This window comes from Mastigoproctus giganteus, chromosome 7 (genome assembly GCF_048544385.1).
Source record: "Mastigoproctus giganteus isolate SK-2022 chromosome 7, ASM4854438v1, whole genome shotgun sequence".
NCBI lineage: Eukaryota > Metazoa > Arthropoda > Arachnida > Uropygi > Thelyphonidae > Mastigoproctus > Mastigoproctus giganteus.
Genome location: NC_143581.1, coordinates 72,013,736 through 72,032,804, shown reverse-complemented (window position 1 = coordinate 72,032,804; position 19,069 = coordinate 72,013,736). Strand labels below are relative to the sequence as shown.

Sequence of the window (19,069 nt, the reverse complement as noted above, 5' to 3'; positions counted from 1 at the left end):
GACTGGAGGAATTCTTAAAGGTTTCTTCAATCAGTCAATGTGCAAAAAAAAAAAAAAAAAAAAAAAAAATGTAGAATTCCATGTCTGTAATGGGAATAAAAGCTGAGACCCTTACCAAATAAGTGATGAGAAGCAAAACTGCCATAAGATCACAGAGTACATGCCATATAATCCTTACATTTTTATGCCTGTTTTGCAGATTGAAAATGAGAGTGGATGATTGCATAAAAAAAAAAAGAAGTTAATAAAGTTTGTTACATACCTGATATGTTCCTCTACAAAAAAATAAATACAAATGTCTTTATGCACATTTTTTTAGTTCCTAGTAAGTTTCAATATATAGTTTATGTACGTCAATGATGGCATCATAGAAAAAAACTGTAGCGCTAAAGTCATATACAAGGAATTTCACAAAAATATGACATGGAATTTAAAAGCTCAATTTAATTTTAAGGACTGCACTTACAAAAAAAGAAAAAAAAAAACATTTACACAGTGAAACAACACTTTAAATGAAAGATAGACATTTTTCTAATCATTTTGAACACCAATTTTAAACACTTATTCTCCATGATTATTTACATTATTTTAGTTATATCACATGATACTGTGCTCAGAGAAATGTTTTTTTTAAACCTGGGTGATCCTGCTTTCACCATTAAGTGCTCTAACCTCTTACCAGTACACACCACTACTTCTTATATCATAGATATCAGGTTGCTTTATTCTCTTTTACAATTATGTTGAAGTGGTTCCAACTGAAAATGAAGCCATGGAGTTACCTTCAAAAGATGAGGTGAAATACATAGAGTAGTCCTAAAAGTGCACCATTTTCAATGCAATCACAATAAAAATAAACAATCACAATCAAATAAAAATTATTACATATTTTCTTGGAAATCAGAGTAGGATCATTATACAAGGACAATTTTTAAATTCCATCTGATATCTAAAAAATTACTTGCATATGGTTTTAGGTCCACAGTTTTTTCCATGATGGTAAAAACTGATCATTATTGAGACAATGAATATTCGATATTGGCATTTTAAAAGGAAAACAATGTTTTGTGTTCCAGAAGCACTTCAAGCACAATAAAGAGGTAACACAATTATTTTCAGAAAAACTTCTCTGGCCTAAAGGGTTATTGTGGTAATGGTGGCACCATTTGTTGCAAACAGTGATGGAGCACCTAACAGGTGCTGATTTTCTTTTTATATCCTGGAAAATATCTTGGATTTTCTTGATTCTAAATGAACAATAACAATATTTCATCTTTCTTAATGGACTTCAATTACTTACTATATTGAACTTTTCAAGTTTTAATAAAAAAAATAAAATTTTTAAAACGTGTTGTGTTTTATTCCTTTTATTTAAAAAAAAGTTATTAATTGTACTAAAAATTTTAAAAAATGTTTTATATGTAAAATTTAAATGTGAATCTATTGGTCAGTTCCATTTTCCAGTTAAGTGTATAAAGTTTAATGAAGACTGTTAAGTGTATAAAGTGTAATGAAGACTGTTAAGTGTATGAAGCTTCAAATGTGTGCATTGGCATACTGCATTCATTTGAAGGTATATTTCCGAGAGTCACCCAATAGGCAATCAACCTTTTTTTTTAATTTCTGGAAAACATTTTGGGTTTTTTTGAATTTCTGGTTTTACAATATAAATATTTCGCCTTTTCTTAATGGATCGTAGTACATATTGTATCTAAATTTTTATTTTTAATAAAAAAATTAAATATTTAAAAATGTTGTGTTATTATTGCGCCTATTATTTAAAAAATATATATTAATTTATTGAAACATAAAAAAACATTTTAGACACAAAACAGAAATATAAATTATTAATCTCTTCTGCGCTCCAGTTGAAAAAAAAAAATCAATAAGTGCACAAAATTTCAAACACATGTGCATGCACACATATTTCTGCTTTATTACAAATATTAAAAAAAAAATCATATTATATATATTTGATATTATTAGTTACATTCTTTTCAGGTTCATTTCAAAATTTATTTCAAATTTTGTGTGCTATGAAGCCCAAAATTTGAAAACTGCATATGTAGCTATCAACAGAACAAGACATTTTGAATGAGATGTTTCATGATCACAACTTTACTGTCAGAAAACAATAATAAATATTTCGGAAATAACTAGGGTAAGCCTGTAGATATTTATAGAAGTAGGATGAGAGGAACAAGCAGCTAATTTTGAATTACAAACAAATATGCATTTCAAATTTCATTATGTATTTACTTCCACAGAGCAGTAGACATCTTGAGTGAATATTAACAAACACGTAAATTCAAAATTTTCAAAACATCAGCACTTGTCCAATCCTGTGCCAGTATTCAAGAAAAAAAGTCAAATAGTTGCAAACAAGGTGATGGAGAACCTGACAGGTTTTCGCACACTTCTCTAGAAAAACTAAAAAAATAAGTTCAGAAACTATTGCAGTAAAAGATTGACTATATATAGGATGACAGAAAAAAATTTAAGATTTTCAATCATTGATGACGGCACCAGTGGATAGTAGAATACATGCACAACACCCATTGGAGCATGCAAACGAACATCAGAATGCAAAGGCTGGATAATTTAATCCCAGGGGGGCTATATCTGGTAAGTATGGGCTAGGCACACCCAGGGTCCTGAGCTGGATTTCATTATTCTTCACCTTCTTGGTGGGAAGGGCGCCTCCGTAGCTAGGTGGGTAGGAGCAGCAGTGCGTAGCACATGCTTCTTGATTAGACCAGGGTTCGAGCCTGTGACCACCAAATACGGAGGATGTGGTAAGGTCAGGAAATGACCACCGCATATCCCCGGAGCAATATGGCCTTAGTTGCTAATGCTTCTAACAAAACCAAATAATAACAAATAACAACTTTCTTGGTGATTCCCTTCTACTTCTGACTCTTGCTCTCTCTCTCAGAGTAACTTCGAAATTTTTTTTTGGCTGGTGCAGCAAAAGCCTCAGGCTTCCTTGCACTATATGGCTAATAATAATAATAATGGGCGCGATGGTCCAGTGGTTAAGACACTGGACTACCAGCCTGATGGACCCGGGTTCAAATCCTGCCTTGGTGGAAGCGAGTGTGGCTCTATTACACTGGGAGACTGATATAATAATAATAATAAAAAAATAAAAAAACGTCGCAAAAGTTGCTCCATTGGACTTACCTTCCCCAAAGTCAGAGTGACGGCTGAGGCAGATAGTGGTGCCAACTGGTGTCACTCGCAAAAACTAAAAACCCACTGGACATATGCCAAAGCCAAACAAGTCCACCTCCATGGATGATGTCACAGAGAAATATTAATCATACTGTATCGAGTGTGGCACAGAATAAAGTCACTTGTGTTCAGGCCTTAGGCAGCTGGGTCGGCTCAAAAAGTTGGAGACAGTCTCCCGAACAAGGCAGTGGTGCAAGTGGCACTGTCTCCCATATGGCTACCACAAGAGAAGGGCAAGACCATCCAATCCCACCAACTGGAAGTGTTTCCTGCACTACTGTGCTAGTGACCACCCAGGAATAAAGAAGACGCGAACGCATGAAGTGTAGCATTGAAATGAATATGTACTTCATGCGAGAATACAATAAAATAACCAGGCTAGAGACTGATATGACAAATGTAGAGGTCGTGACTACATACCAAGTGGTTGGAACGATTCCCGGATATTCAGGTCACCGAACAGCGATTTGCGGACCAAAAAAGGACTATCGTCACAAAGAACCTAATAGCTCCTGCCATCTTGGAAAAAATCAAGCAGGATATGAGTAATCAACTACAAACAACAAAGAATATGGTCAATATGGAACCAGAGGAGGAAGAGCAAGAAGAAATACAACCCAGAGTAGCCAAAGTGGAAAGAGACGAAGTCATGATATCCAGAATAGAAGATGAGTGGAAGAAGGCCCTAACAGAATTCGAAGGAATGGATCCCATAAGAACCCATGTGATACTTAAAAAAAGACCAAATAAAATCCTGTGGAGAGTAACAGACCACCTCGATTGGCAAATAATACCACATTACCTTGACAACAATGGTGCAATGCTGGAGGCTATTCACACAGCCTTTTACTGTGTTGCCATACCAGCCACTAGGATTAATGGAAAACAAACGAGAGACCACCATCAGAAAAAACGAAAACAGGAACCGCCAGCTTGGGAAAGAAAACTTCAGCAGAAGATAGAAGAATTAGGAGTGAAGTTGACCCAGTACCAACAGGGTAATAGAAGTAAGAAATTGATTGGAAAGGTGAAGAGCATCCTCAAAAGAGACAGCATCCACAGCAAACATGAGACCTGAAATCAAAGAATAGGAGAATACCTGGACACACTGAAGCAGAACCTCCTCGAACTCACCAAGAGACTACACCGATATAGAGAGAGCTCCCAGAGGAAAATAAACAACCAAATCTTCGATGAGGACCAAAGAGCCTTCTACAGGAAACTGGGAGAAGATGAGAAAGCAGGAAATGGACCACTCAAGAAGAAGAAGAAGATGATTGAGCAGTTCTGGGGAAATATCTGGAGCTTTGAAGTAAGGCATAACAGCCGAGCCTCCTGGATAGAAGTAGAACGGAAGAAAACCAAGGATGTACAAGAGATGAGAGAGTGGGAGATTCAAGAAGAAGAAATAAAACAGTCAATCAGAAACACCCACAACTGGAGAACCCCAGGAATTGATAACATCCACAACTACTGGTACAAGAAGCTTACTTGCACACACAAGCACCTAGCAGAGCAGTTCACTCGAATGATAAGGTGCCTGAGAACACCTACAAGGAACTGCAGAAATTCACAATCCTGAACACGTGTAGGATAGTCAGAGCATTCCTCGACCAAAAGTAACACCAGACATTACAACCACCCTGTGTACTTGGTAGCAGGACCTGTTACCAAGTGGAATCCTACAATCAGGGAGAAATAATATAAGAGCAACAATAATAATAATAATAAGACTACATACCAAGTGGCTGGAACGATTCCCGGATATTCAGGTCACCGAACAGCAAATAGTGGACCACAAAAGAACCTTATAGCTCCTGCAATCTTGGAAAAAATCAAGCAGGACATGAGCGATCAACTACAAAGGATAAAGAATACGGAACCAGAGGAGGAAGAACAAGAAGAAATACAACCCACAGCAGCTGAAGTTGAAACAGACGAGGTCATGATATCCAGAATAGAGGACGAGTGGAAGAAAGCCCATTCGAAGAAATGGACCCCACAAAGACTCACATGATACTGAAGCAGAGGCCGAATAGAACCATGTGGAGAGTCACAGACCACCTGAATCGGCACATAATACCGCATTACCTCAACAGCAATGGTGCAACACTGGAGGCCAACCACACAGCCATGTATTGTTCTGCAGTAGCAGCCACGAAGATTAATCGAAGAGAAGTGAGAGACCAGCAGCAGAAGAACCAAAAACAGAAGGAACCACCAGCTTGGGAAAGAAGACTTCAGTAGAAGAATTAAGAGTCAAGATAGGCCAATTGACCCAATACCAATGGGGCAATAGGAGTAAGAAATTGAATAGGAAAGTGAAGAGCATCCTCAAGAGAGAGACAGCATCCAGAGCAAACATGAGACAAAAAAATCAGAGAATAGGAGAGTACTTGGACACATTGAATCAGAACCTCCTTGCACTCAGCAAGACACTATGCCAATATAAAGAGAGCTCCCAGAGAAAATAAACAACCGAATCTTCGATGAGGACCAAAGAGGCTTCTACAGGAATCTCTGAGAAGACGGGAAAGAAGGGAATGGATCACCCAAGAAGAAAACAATTGAGGAGTTCTGGGGAATCATATGGAGCAGGGAAGTAAGACATAACAGTCGAGCCACCTGGATAGCACTAGAATGCAAGAAAACCAAGGAAATATGAGAAATGAGAGGGTAGGAGATTCGGGAAGAAGAAGAAGAAGTAAAACAGACGATCAAGAACTCTCAACTAGCGAACTCCAGGAATAGATAACATCCACAACTACTGGTACAAGAAGCTCACTTGCACACACAAGCACCTGGCATAGCAGTTCACCCAAATGATAAGGTGCCCAGAGACAATCCCGAAGTTTCTCACTCAAGGAATCACATATCTGAAGCCTAAAGAAGATACAAGAAACCCAGCGAAATATAGGCCAATCACCTGCCTCCCAACAATGTACAAGATCCTGACAAGCTGCATAACCAGGAAGATATCAGACCACTTGGGGAGCCAGAACATAATGGCCGAACAACAGAAAGGATGCAAGCGGCTGAGCAAAGGATGTAAGGAGCAATTAACCATAGATGCCATGGTTATGGAGCAAGCCTACAAGAAGCGCCGCAACATGCACACAGCCTACATCGATTACCGCAGGGCCTTTGACTCTGTGCCTCGTAGCTGGCTAATAGAGGTGCTGATCATCTACAAAATCAATCCGATAGTGACAAACTTCCTAGGAGAAATGATGGCAAAATGGAGTACAACCATTAAGGTTGAAAACATCACAACCAGGCCAATCCTCATCAGGAGAGGAATCTTTCAGGGAGATGCCCTGAGCCCATTGTGGTTCTGTCTAGCACTTAACCCGCTGTCCACAATGCTCAACAGTAGCAAGTATATATATAACCTCAAAGAAGGAAGGAAGAAGCTTTACACCCTCACCCACCTGATGCATGTGGATGACATGAAGCTCTACGCGGGCACCGAGAAACACCTCCAGCAACTACTCCAGATCACCAAATAATTCAGCAATGATATTAGGATAGAATTTGGTCTAGACAAATGCAAGACCCACGGATTGTGCCATGGAAAATTAATCAATGGAAACTACCAGCTACAGACTGGTAAAGAGATCAAAGCCATAGCAGATGGAGAGACCTACAAATACTTGGGGATGATGCAGGCTCAGAAGTTACAGCACAAGGAAATTAAGGCCTGCCTGATGGAAAAGTACCATCAGAGACTCAGAAGCCTGCTGAAAGCAAAGCTGAACAGAGGGAACACAGTTAAAGCCATAAACACCTATGCAGTCGCAATGCTAACATACTCCTTTGGGGTCATGGATTGGACTAACACCGAGATGGAGGATATCATAAGAAAGATAAGGACAGTGATGACCAAGAGCTGCCAACACAACCCGAAATCTGCTGTGGAGAGACTGACAATAGCCCGGGAAGAGGAAGAAGGGGTCTGATAGATCTCATTGAGCAACAGAAGACAGCACTAGTTAACCTGAAGGATTACTTCCTTCAGGATTTTCCTTCTTGTCCACAAGGGTTATGTCGGGTCTGTTGTGTGGGATTGTCCTATCCGTTATTATGGTGCAGTCCCAGTGCAGCTTGTAGGTTGGGGTCTCTAGTACTGCCTGGAGTTCATACTTGTAGTACGGTACACTTTCTTTGATCAACTGGTATTTCCTTGCTAGCTTATGATGTATTATCCTGGTTACCTGGTCGTGGCTATGAGTGTACTCAGTCTGAGTGATCACCTTGCGTCCCGTGGTGATGTGTTGGATCATTTCTGAGGCCAGATGGCATCATCGACATGTGTCATCGAACACTCCGGGCTCCTTGGCAATGTATTTTCTGTAGTTCCTGGTGTTGATTACCTGGACTTGGATGGCGAGCATGAATCCTTCAGTCTCGGGGAAGAGCGTCCCGCTCATGAGCCATGCATTGGAAGCAATTTTATCTATGTGATTTTGATGGAGATCACTGTAGTGTCTGCCATGGAGTGTCTTCTCTGCCCATCTTTCTAGCTTTGTTTGTACTTCCTGGTTGGGTGGGGTATTCCTTGCTTATGTTGAGTGGGGTATACCACTTGTCTATCTTTCTTATGGCCTGGTGGAGTGCTGCTGTGTGTTTCTGGAAGTAATCCTTCAGGTTAACTATTGCTGTCTTCTGTTGCTCAATGAGGTCTATCAGGCCCCTTCTTCCTTCTTCCCAGGAATTGTCAGTCTCTTCACGGCAGATTTCGGGTGGTGTTGGCGGCTGTTGGTCATTACTGTTCTTATCTTTCTCATGATACCCTCCAGCTTGGTGTTAGCCCAATCTATGACCCCCAAAGTAGTATGTTAGCACTGCGACTGCATAGGTGTTTATGGCTTTAACTGGGTTCCCTCTGTTCAGCTTTGCTTTCAGCAGGCTTCTTAGTCTCTGATGGTATTTTTCAGTCAGGTAGGCCTTAATTTCCTTGTGCTGTAACTTCTGAGCCTGCATCATCCCCAAGTATTTGTAGGCCTCGATCTCTTTACCAGTCTGCAGCTGGTAGTTTCCGTTGACTAATTTTCCCTGGTGCAGTCTGTGGGTCTTGCATTTGTCTAGACCAAATTCCATCCTAATATCATTGCTGAATTCTTCGGTGATCTGATGTAGTTGCTGGAGGTGCTTCTCGGTTCCCACGTAGAGTTTTATGTCATCCATGTACATCAGTTGGGTGAGGGTGTACAGGTTCTTACTTCCTTCTTTGAGGTTATATCCGTACTTGCTACTGTTGAGTATGGTAGATAGTGGGTTAAGTGCTAGTGAGAACCACAATGGGCTCAGGGCATCTTCCTGAAAGATTCTTCTCCTGATGGGAATTGGCTTGGTTGTGATGTTTTCGACCTTAATTATTATTGTTATTATTAGCTATATGGTGCAAGGAAGCCTGAAGCTTATGCTGCACCAGCCAAAAAAAAAAAAAAAAAAAATTATGAATTACCCTGAGAGCGAAAAAGAGAGAGAAGTAGAAGGGAATAATCACCAAGAAAGAGAAGAATGATGATATCCAGCTCAGGACCCTGGGTGTACCAAGCCCATACTCACCAGATGCGAGTTCCTGGGATTATTTTAGCTCATTATAGAAACTTTTCAATGTGAAATACTAATGCATTACTACTAATATACACAAGAGGGCAGTGATATATATAGTGAACACTGCAGTACATTTATTCTGTGTAAGTATTTCTGTAAAATGAAATTATTTTAAATACCTGTAATAATGTTTCCCATGATCAATTTACAAAAACTTTTGCAACTCAGCACTTACTACCTGATGGCATTTCTGAAGGTATTTATTCATTGCATCAATGCTATGATAATTAAAATAATTTTGAGGAGTATCTACAAAATGAGTAAGCATAAAAATTATTTCAGTTTCCAGAAAGAAGCAAATTGGGTTTAATAGACCTCTGTAGCCTAGTGGTCAGGAGTGGGGGTGCAGTAGCACACGCTCTTTCAGTTAGACTGGGGGTTCAAGCCCCTGACTGCTGAATACGGTCGATCTGCCAACCCGCACTGGACCAGCATGGCAGATTATGGTCCATTTCCCTCAGCATGAATTGTTGAGGAGGCTTCCATCCTGCAGTGGGTTGATAATGGCTGCACTTTACTTTACTTTTACATCTGAAAAAACTGTATAAAAACATCATTAGACAATAACTTTTCATATGTCAAACATTTTGTTGGTTACTGATGATGAGAAACTTTATAACTTGACTCTTGCTGCAAGTTATTAAAACAGTTTTCTTTTACAAAAACTTGTCATTAATTATCTTTAACCAAAACAAACAAAAAAGTTTTTCTGTTCGAGTTACACGTGTTGCAGTATGTTACCTTTCAGGCACATTCGATTTTTTTAAATTGAATTTTAATTTTCTGTGATTAATAAAGGTGAAAAGTAAATATTAATTAACTTTTTGCTGGTTAGTTATTAATTAATAAACTAATAATATATAAAAGTAATTGTTTACACTTTGCTGGACAAAATAAAATTTTGTAATGTACTTATTTTCTTCTGAACTTTACTAAAAAGTGAAATGCAGTACATATGTAATGCTCTGTGATTTAATAAATTAAATAAATAACAACAGATCAGATTTTTCTGTATTGCAGTGTGTGGCTTTAATAATATACTTTACTTATTTCTTCCTGGATTTTAATAACAATAAAACGTTTTGCATCTTTGAAAATTTATATGAAACATATTCCATGTTTCTGCTGTGATTAATATGTTAAGTAAATAGTAATAATCCATAATCAATATATTTAGTAAACTGATAACAAAAAATGAGCTCCTCAAAACACAACAACCTTTATGCATGAACTAAGAACATTTCATTTTTGCACATCTCTCATACTGCTCATTCATTCCTTCAATTAGCATAAGGCAACAAACATAATGTACAGTGCTTCAACTACAACAGGGATGGGTATCCAACCTATGGTCCATTTATTCATATTGTGTAACCCGTGGCCAATGCAACTTTAAGTGTTATGCTCCACTTTCCTAAACTTAAAACTAGCATATCATGAAATATAATCCAGGGGTTCACATCTGGTGAGTATGGTCTTGGCACACCCTGGGTCCTGAGCTGGATATCATCATTCTTCTCTTTCTTGGCGATTCCCTTCTGATACTTGTTCTCTCTCTCTCTCTCTCTCTCTCTCTCTCTCTCTCTCTCTCTCTCTCTCTCTCTCTCTCTCTCTCTCTCTCTCTCAGGGTAATTCAGAATTTTTTTTTTAGCTGGTGCAGCATAAGCCTCAGGCTTCCTTGCACCATATGCTAATAATATTTTCACCCTGACTTTTGAAAATAGCCATTTTTTTTTTTTTTATTTTAATAATATTTGATTTTCCTGTATAGTTTTTTTTATGTTTTATGTATCTTCCTCGGTGTTTAACAATATTATTATAACCATATAATATGAATGTTATTAGTTATTTAATAATTTCCAGGTTTTCTAATTTAATTATTAAATCTAAAAAAAAAAAAAAAATCAAACTCTAAAGAAAATCACTGATAACAAAAATTAGGTTTGATTTTGAAAACTGCATAATTAGTGGTAAGAAACTGTTCTTTCTGCCTGCAACCCATTTCTCAAGAGAACTCATGCAGCCTGAAACCTTCAGCATTATTGTCTTGGCGCATTATGGCCTTAGGTGCCAATGCGCCATTAAAAACCAAACCAACCAACCAACCTTCAGCATTATATCTGTTTTGGCCCCTAGGCTAAAAAGGTGGAGATTCCTGAACTACAATATATGGTATATGGCTAGCCTATGTGAAAAAATGTATGAAAAAAAACCCAGAAATAATAATTGCTGGATTTCTGTTTGTCCAATTTTAATGGAATGTGGGATTCTTGACAAACCTTTCTAAATGAACTAAATATAAAATTACATGAAAATCCATCCATTGGGTAATTGAGTTGTTAAATGCCGATGGAAAGAGAGACTGACAGACATGGTGTAGATAACATCTTTATGCAAAAGTATGTAAATGTGCTTAAAAATTAGCTCTTATTGCACACAGTGCTATTTTTACACACACACACACACACACACACACACACACACACACACACACACACACACACACACACACACACACACACACACACACACACACACACACACACACACACAATCTTTTTCTTTTTAAAAACATTATCAGTTTTGCACATCAGCAAAATAGAAAATACTAAAATTTAAAGTATTATCTAAACTATGATATATTACCTGTTGATAGACATGCAAGTTGTTCCAAATCCAGGTGGACTGAGGAGGCTGTTTAAAATTTCTGAATTTCCTGCTGTTGGGTATTTCAGACTGGGAAAAAAAAAAAAAAGAGAGAGAGAGAATTAGAGTAAGCACATTATTATTATTATCTACATATGAAAAAGGCAAGTAACCTTAAATCAAAATATTAAAATCGGTAACTAAGTTTCCATTCATACTGGAGAGAATCCTTGAAAACAGTTTTCCCTGCAAAAAAGAAAGTACACAACAGTACACAAAAACAAGGCATAATGTTGTTTTCCAAAATATTACAAGAATCTTGTTTAAAACTTTTCTCAAGAGATTTTAAACTAAGCAAAGGCTCTCAGAAAACTTTCTTTACAAAATGCTTCAGATGAATAAATTGAACCATTTTCAGGTTGGGTGAATATAGGGGCCATTCATAAGTGCTGAACTGTGGAACATTTACTTGCTGCCACTGCTAAAGAGTGCAGATCCTATAAGCTGATACTGAGTCCAGTTGATAGATTTCATGACCCATACAAACCCCTGATATGTTTCTTCAGTAAATCCACCATTAATCCTCTGGTAGTAGTGTCCCATTTTAGCATTAGCATTAACATTAGTAGAGGCATATAATGAAAGAAAGCAAGCTTATGCAGCATCAGCCAAAAAAACAAACAAAAAAAAACCCTCCCATTTCACCCCTCCATTCGTTCCAAATGCCTGTCCAGCTCAGCCTTAAATTTATTTAGGCTATCAAATTACACAACAAAAGATGGAAGTCTGTTCCACCAATCAACTACCTGCTGGCTAAAGGCAAATTTCTGAACATCTATTCTACAACCGTCTTTCCTCAATTTGAATCTGTGCCCCCTTAGGTTCCTAATCTGAGTAAGAGGAAGAATCCCATCAGTATTCAGCTTGCTCAACCCATTCAAGGCCTTATACACCTCAATCAGATCACCTCGCAGGTGCCTACTATCCAGGCACTGCAATTTGCAGAACTTAAGCCTTTCTTGGTAAGAGCACCCCTTTGTGCCCCTCACCAACCTTGTTGCCCTTCTCTGTACTCATTCTAGTAACTCTACATCTTTCCTAAAATGAGGCCTGCAGACCTGTACACAGTACTCTAGGTGTGGCCTGACCATTGCCTTGTATAACGGGATAATCACCTTTCTGTTCCTGCTAGCAAAATTCCTAAATATCATTCACAAGACTCTATGACCTGCCCTGGCAGCCTGTCTGCACTGCTCAGCAAACTTCATATTTGACTGCACAATTACCCCCCCCCCCCCCCGGGCCTGTTTCGCTTTCCACTTCCCTGGGTGTAGTGCCACACGGTTGGCATGTTTCTCTTTGGTTATTGCTACCCATATGCAGTACTTTGCATTTGTCAATGTTAAACTTCAGTTGCCACTTCTCAGTCCATTTATCCAGATCCAGTTGGAGTAGCATACTGTCTTTACTGCTGTTAACAACCCTGCCAACCTTTGTATCATCTGCAAACTTGGACATTAAACCTGATATACCTTGATCAATATCACTGATAAATATACAAAACAACAATGGGCCCAACACCTAACCCTGGGGAACTCTGCTAATAACATTTGTCCATGAAGAGCAGTGTCCATTGATTACCACTCTCTGTCATCTCCCACTATACCATCCCTTTATCCATTGTAGCAACTTACCCTTAATGTCATACCTCTCCAATTTGTACAGCAGTTTTCCATGTGCAACAGTATCAAAAGCTTTCCTGAAATCCAAGTATATGATATCAAAATTATTTTTGGCATTCAGTTCCTTTGTGACCACATCATAGTATCCAATCAAATTGGTCAGACAAAACCTCCCTTTAACAAACCCATGCTGTGTCTTAACTATTATTGTCTTGTCTAGATGATCCTGCAATGCTTTTTAACCAGTGATTCAATTATTTTCCCCAGAACACAAGTTAAACTAACAGGTCTATAGTTACTTGAGTCACCTTTTGAACCCCCTTTGTGATGATACATTTGCACACCTCCAATTCAATGGGGACCTCCGTTGAGTCCAAGGAAGCTTTCATAATTATAGCTAAGGGTTTGCTTACGTCCTTTGCTGCCTCCTTTAATATAACTGGATAGATCCTGTCCACCCCAGGTGCCTATTTTATGTTTAACTTTATCAATTTCTCCTCCACTTTGCTCTCAGTTATTACAAAATCACTTAGCTCCCTGTTAGAGTTTGATAAACGTCTGGTATTCCACTCATTGAAAAACTCCTGATGTGTGAATGTTAATGCAAAATACTCATTCAGTTTATCAGTTACCTTAGCATGATCATCAATAGTCAACCCATCTGTGTTAAGTGGTCCAATCCGATTCATCCCTTTTCTTCTACAGTTTACATAAGTAAAGAACTGTTTACATCATTTGCCAAGTATTTCTCGTAATCTGCCTTTGCCTCCTTTGTGACTTGATTACAGACTAGTTTATATCTGCCATAGGCTTCTTTGTCACCTTTGTAACATACATGAGTGATGTTTGTAGCCTGACACGCCCCAGGCTAATATGTGACCTTTTACTAATAGATTTCATTGCTTGATATTTTTATTTCTTTAATTTTTTCAATAATAATTAAAAATTTTGCAAATAGTATGTTTTTTGGCCACAAAAATACTCATTAGTTTTAATGAAAAAAAAAAAGTTTATTAATTATACTTAAATTTTCAGAAAAATGTTAGTAACAAAACAGAAACAGAAAACAACTAACTTCTGCCAAGTTTAAGTTTGCGGAGGCATTAATTTCCTGAAACTTTGGCATTATTACTCCAATACAGCAAATTAAGCCAATATTCACAAAAAATAAAATTTGAAATTAATTCAACAAAAAAATAATAACTTTCTGTTAATTCTATCTATGTATTATATAAAGAATATCATACATATGACATTGTTAAAAAATAATACATAGCCTTTTTTCCCAAGATACTTGTGACAAATTTACTGTAGTTAGCTGATTTACTATTCATGGCCATAAATTCTGCCAGAATTTCTCTTATTTTGCATGATAATATCCTCAAAGACAAAGGGTGAACTTTGAGAAGCTTTTGGATAGTAAAAACATGGCACTGTGATACAAAGCAGTTTCGCTACACAACGAACTGTACTTGGCCAGACACAATGGTGTAGCGTAAACAATATAAATGGACAAATAAAACCAAAAAAACAGTAGCACATAAAAGACTAAAGATATTATTAAGAAAGTACAAAACGTAATAACTGCTAATCCCCAACCAGTGAGTCACCATGATTAAATATCTTCCCACTGGGCCTGATAGAGATGCAATACAACATACTACTTCAACATGCTAAGGCAAAAAATCTAGAATATTACAGCCATTTCAGAGGAGTTTCATGGAGGGTGAGTGACCAAACAGTAGCATGAAATTATGGGTGTCTAGCCTACATTCTACTTAATTATAATGAAAGGCAATTATTATTTTCTGTAAATATACAAATCTGAACTTCTCTAAAGAAAATCAAGTCTGATATTTCTCTTTCAGATTCATTTCTTCCATTTTTGGCTATTAATCTACACAGGCTGAAGAACTAAAGTTCTTTTCTCTTTGTGAGATAGCTCTACTAAAGCAGTGATAAGAGTAATGTTGGTAACCACAGACCAGTTAGACTGACTTCAGTGGTAGGAAAAATCTTAGAAGGAGTGATTAAAAGTGCAATCTAGGGACATTTAGATAGGTATGATAACAACATGGCTTTGTTAAAGGTAAATCATGCTTAACTAACCTAGTAGACTATTTTGACAAAGTTACTCATGAGCTGGATTTAGAGAATAATTTCGATATTTGAATTTTAGATAAACATTTGATTTGGTCCCTCATGAGAGGTTACTATATAAGCTTGAACAGGTTAGGATTACTGGTAAGATTCTAGGATGGATTGCTGGGTTGCTGCAAGGCAGAAGGCAAAGGGTTGTGATTAATGGATATTCTTCAGATTGGTGTAATATCAGGAGTGGGGTCCCTCAATGATTGGTTCTTGGACCACTGTTGTTTCTCATTTTCATAAATGACATTGATGAAGGGATAGAAGGCATGATATAAAAATTTACAGATAACATAAGGACTGGCAGAGTCATTAATGATTGGTGCCAAGCAGTGCTCCTTCAGGATGACTTGAACAGACTTCAAAGATGGTAAGAGAAATGGCAGCTATGTTTTAATCCAGCAAAATGCAAGGTCTTATATTTGAGGAAGAGCAACCAACAAATAAATTATACTCTTGGTGTGGTTGAATTAAAAAGTGAAGGAGGAAAGGGTTCTGGAAGTTATAGTATGGGCAAATATAAAGTTTTCTGAACAGCGTAAACAGGCAACCAGGAAAGCCCATGGAGTGCTAGCAATGTTTTATTGAACATTATCCTGTAGAGATAGAGAGGTAATAATCCCATGGTATAAGGCAATTGTAAGACTACATTTGGAATACTGTGTTCAAGTAGGGCGATATCATCTGAAAAAAAATTCATTGAGATCCTGGAAAGGGTCCAAAGACAGGCAACTTGAATGGTAAGATCAGGTAAGACCATATGAGGAAAGCCTCCAATTATGTGAGCTACAGAGCTAGGCAACCAGGCATCTCAGAAGTGACTTGATTGACGTTTATAAGGTTCTGAGAGGGATTGGTAAAATGAATGAAGGTGGAATTCTAACTGTTATTAAGAATTCCAGAATTACCGATCATAAATTCAAATTATACAGGTTGAGGTGTAGGTTACATTGTAGGAAGTTTTCTTTTAGCCAGCGAGTCATTGATTTGTGGAACAAGTTGCCCTCGCTGGTAGTTGAGGTCGACAGTTTGAATAAATGCAAAGGTCAACTGGGTAGTTAAATATGTGAAGAGGGAAATATATAATTTGCATTTTCTTATATACTTGTTTTTTTTTGCCAGTGCAAGGAAGCCACAGGCTTCCTTGCACTGGCAAAAAAAATAAAAAAATAACCTTGGATAACGAGGAATGTTGCACTACACGGGATCCTCGTTATCCAAGGATAATCAGTTCCAGAATATTCCACTTAAAACGGGGACAAATCTTCGTAATGTTTCTTATTTAAATAAAACTAAATACAACCAGGCATAATATTTTAAGAGTTTAAGATTTTATAATATCGGTGTAGATACACCATAGACAACTCAAAGAAAAACTATGATAGTAGTGTGAAAAGCATCATTTCGTCTGTATCTCATATTGTGCTCATCCTTCACAACGAGTTGCCCACGTATTGCACTAACCCAAATAAGTTACGCTTCACTAATAGAGAAGACTATTGTTACTTATTCCAGCAGGCACATTGTCCTGCTGGAAGAGTCCATATCCGTGTAGGTGCATGATGACCATGAAAGGATGCGATGGTCTGCAAGGATGGACACATAACCTGCACCATTCAGAGATGAGTCTAGACATACCTACTAGTGTAGGTGCATGATGACCATGAAAGGATGCAATGGTCTGCAAGGATGGAACAGTTCCTTGTTGACATGACGGGTGCATGGCTTCAAGAAGCTTCCGCCAGATACGCTGCTTCCTGTTCACTCAATATAACTGGAAATGGGATCATCAGACCAGGCGGCCCGTCTCCAATCATCCAAGGTCCAGTGCCGACGTTCTTTCACTCAGTTGGGTGTAGAGTCCCATGTCATGGTGTTAGCAATGGAACTCTGGTGGGTTGGCAGCTCTCATAACCTATTGCAGCTAATGATCACCTGATGGTCTTGGTGAAGATGTTTCTCGCACCTCCCTCATCGAAGTTGGTGGTAATTTGTGCCACTGTCGCTCTCTGGTTGACTGAAGCAATGCGAGACAGACATCGACAGCCATGTTCATCCAACACCTTTCTCCACCCACAGCGCTGTCCATGATGAGATGTTATTCCGGAAATGGCGTATTCCCAACGCATTCTTGATACTGTTGAACAGGGATAGTTCAATTTCTGTACTATCTCCGCGATAGAGTGATCTATGCGTTGGGCCTCCACTATCATCTCTCTTTCAAAGTCGGTTAACTCATGACGTTTATCCATACTGACATCGAATTACCGTCTACATGAATGTAGTGATGCAGTGTACCTATATAACTGCCACGTGGTGGGTTCATCCACTAGCGAGAGGGATGTCTAAGCAATCTTGTGTTTCCTATTAAAATATCCAGAACCATTTTGCAAGCATGTGTGTGTAAAAAATTAATGTGATATCAATATGGCAGTCGAAATTGGATAGTTTCAGCTATTCAATCCATTGAGATCAAGCACTGTCTGCGAGCAACCTGCAGACTAGGCACTGATCTTTGTCTTCTGACATCCATTTTGGTCTAAGCAATATCTCTTAGTTGGTATAAAAACTTAGTAGCTTCTATGATTACTTTCCTAAACACTTTTCATTTGGCATTTATTTACAGACAAGTAATTGGTCCCACTGAAAAGAATTTAAAAAATGTCTAAGCCCTTTGTAATTATCCACGCAAAAATCAAATCCCTTCTATTTACCTTGTCAGCAGCTATTTCTCTGAATAATTTCCATATCAATACACTATGATCACTGACACCTAGTGGTTACCTTACTCAAAGATTCTTGAGGCATGATGAATCACTGATGTCAATCAGATCAAGGATATTGCTTTCTCCTGTTGGTACTGAAAGCAGTCATCTAGAAAAGTTCCACTAATGAAAGTTTCTGATGCAGAAGTTTGAATCAATAATCCCCCATCGTAAGTCATTTTTATTTTATATCTATATAACTGTTTGCTGTTCTCATCACAGTAATTTGACCTATACCATACTCCTACTCTCGCTTTTGTTTTCTCAATGCATATGCATATGTCGCACTAGACAGAGTCAAGGTTACATTAATAACACATGCCTAGTGTTTGGGGTTGTATATTACTGTATTGGACATTTTTTTATAAATAAATAAAATATGCATTCAAAACTATAATCTTTGCACATGCTCATTTGTAACAAGCAGTATTATAATGGACTTTATATTTTTGTATGAAATATGTAGGAGGGCTGAAAAAGACAAAAACTTCAGCTTTATTAAAGTATGGCTTTTTGATTTACATATATTATGCTAAAATTTAATTACTTTAAAATAATAATAAAACAAAAAAAAATTAAATCCTTTATCATTCACAGTTCTCTCAGCTGTGTTAAATATAATACAAAATATGTTCAAAGAAAATATGCTATTTTAACTCACACATATTGGTAGAATGTATTTTTCCATTTTATTTATTTGATTTGTTGATTAATTATTGACCTTTAAAGTCAATACTTAACCAAAATAAAGTGAAAATTACCACTTCTGTATTTTAGAAAAGTATAGAGGTTGAAATTTCCAGTGAATAACATAAGATCTATCCAGTGTATAGTATACAGATTAAGATTATACCTCTAAAGAAATTTGTATCCAATGTCAGTAAGCTCCTTCTATCTTTTCAAACCTCATCTTATCTATAGAACAAATGTAAATGTACTGCTAAAGATTTTAGCAACTTCGCATATATGGGATAA

At 37.6% G+C, this 19,069-nt stretch overlaps 1 protein-coding gene across 5 annotated transcripts in view; it reads right to left on the bottom strand.

Annotated features, from left to right (window-relative positions):
* Positions 1-19,069, bottom strand: part of LOC150082988 (uncharacterized) — a 1,785,507-nt gene that overhangs the window by 315,358 nt on the left and 1,451,080 nt on the right. For all 5 annotated transcript variants that reach the window (XM_090377722.1, XM_090377724.1, XM_090377725.1 and 2 more), the window contains one exon: positions 11,500-11,589. In XM_090377722.1, the coding sequence (XP_090233848.1) occupies positions 11,500-11,589 (90 nt within the window). The remainder of the gene's footprint in view (positions 1-11,499; positions 11,590-19,069) is intronic.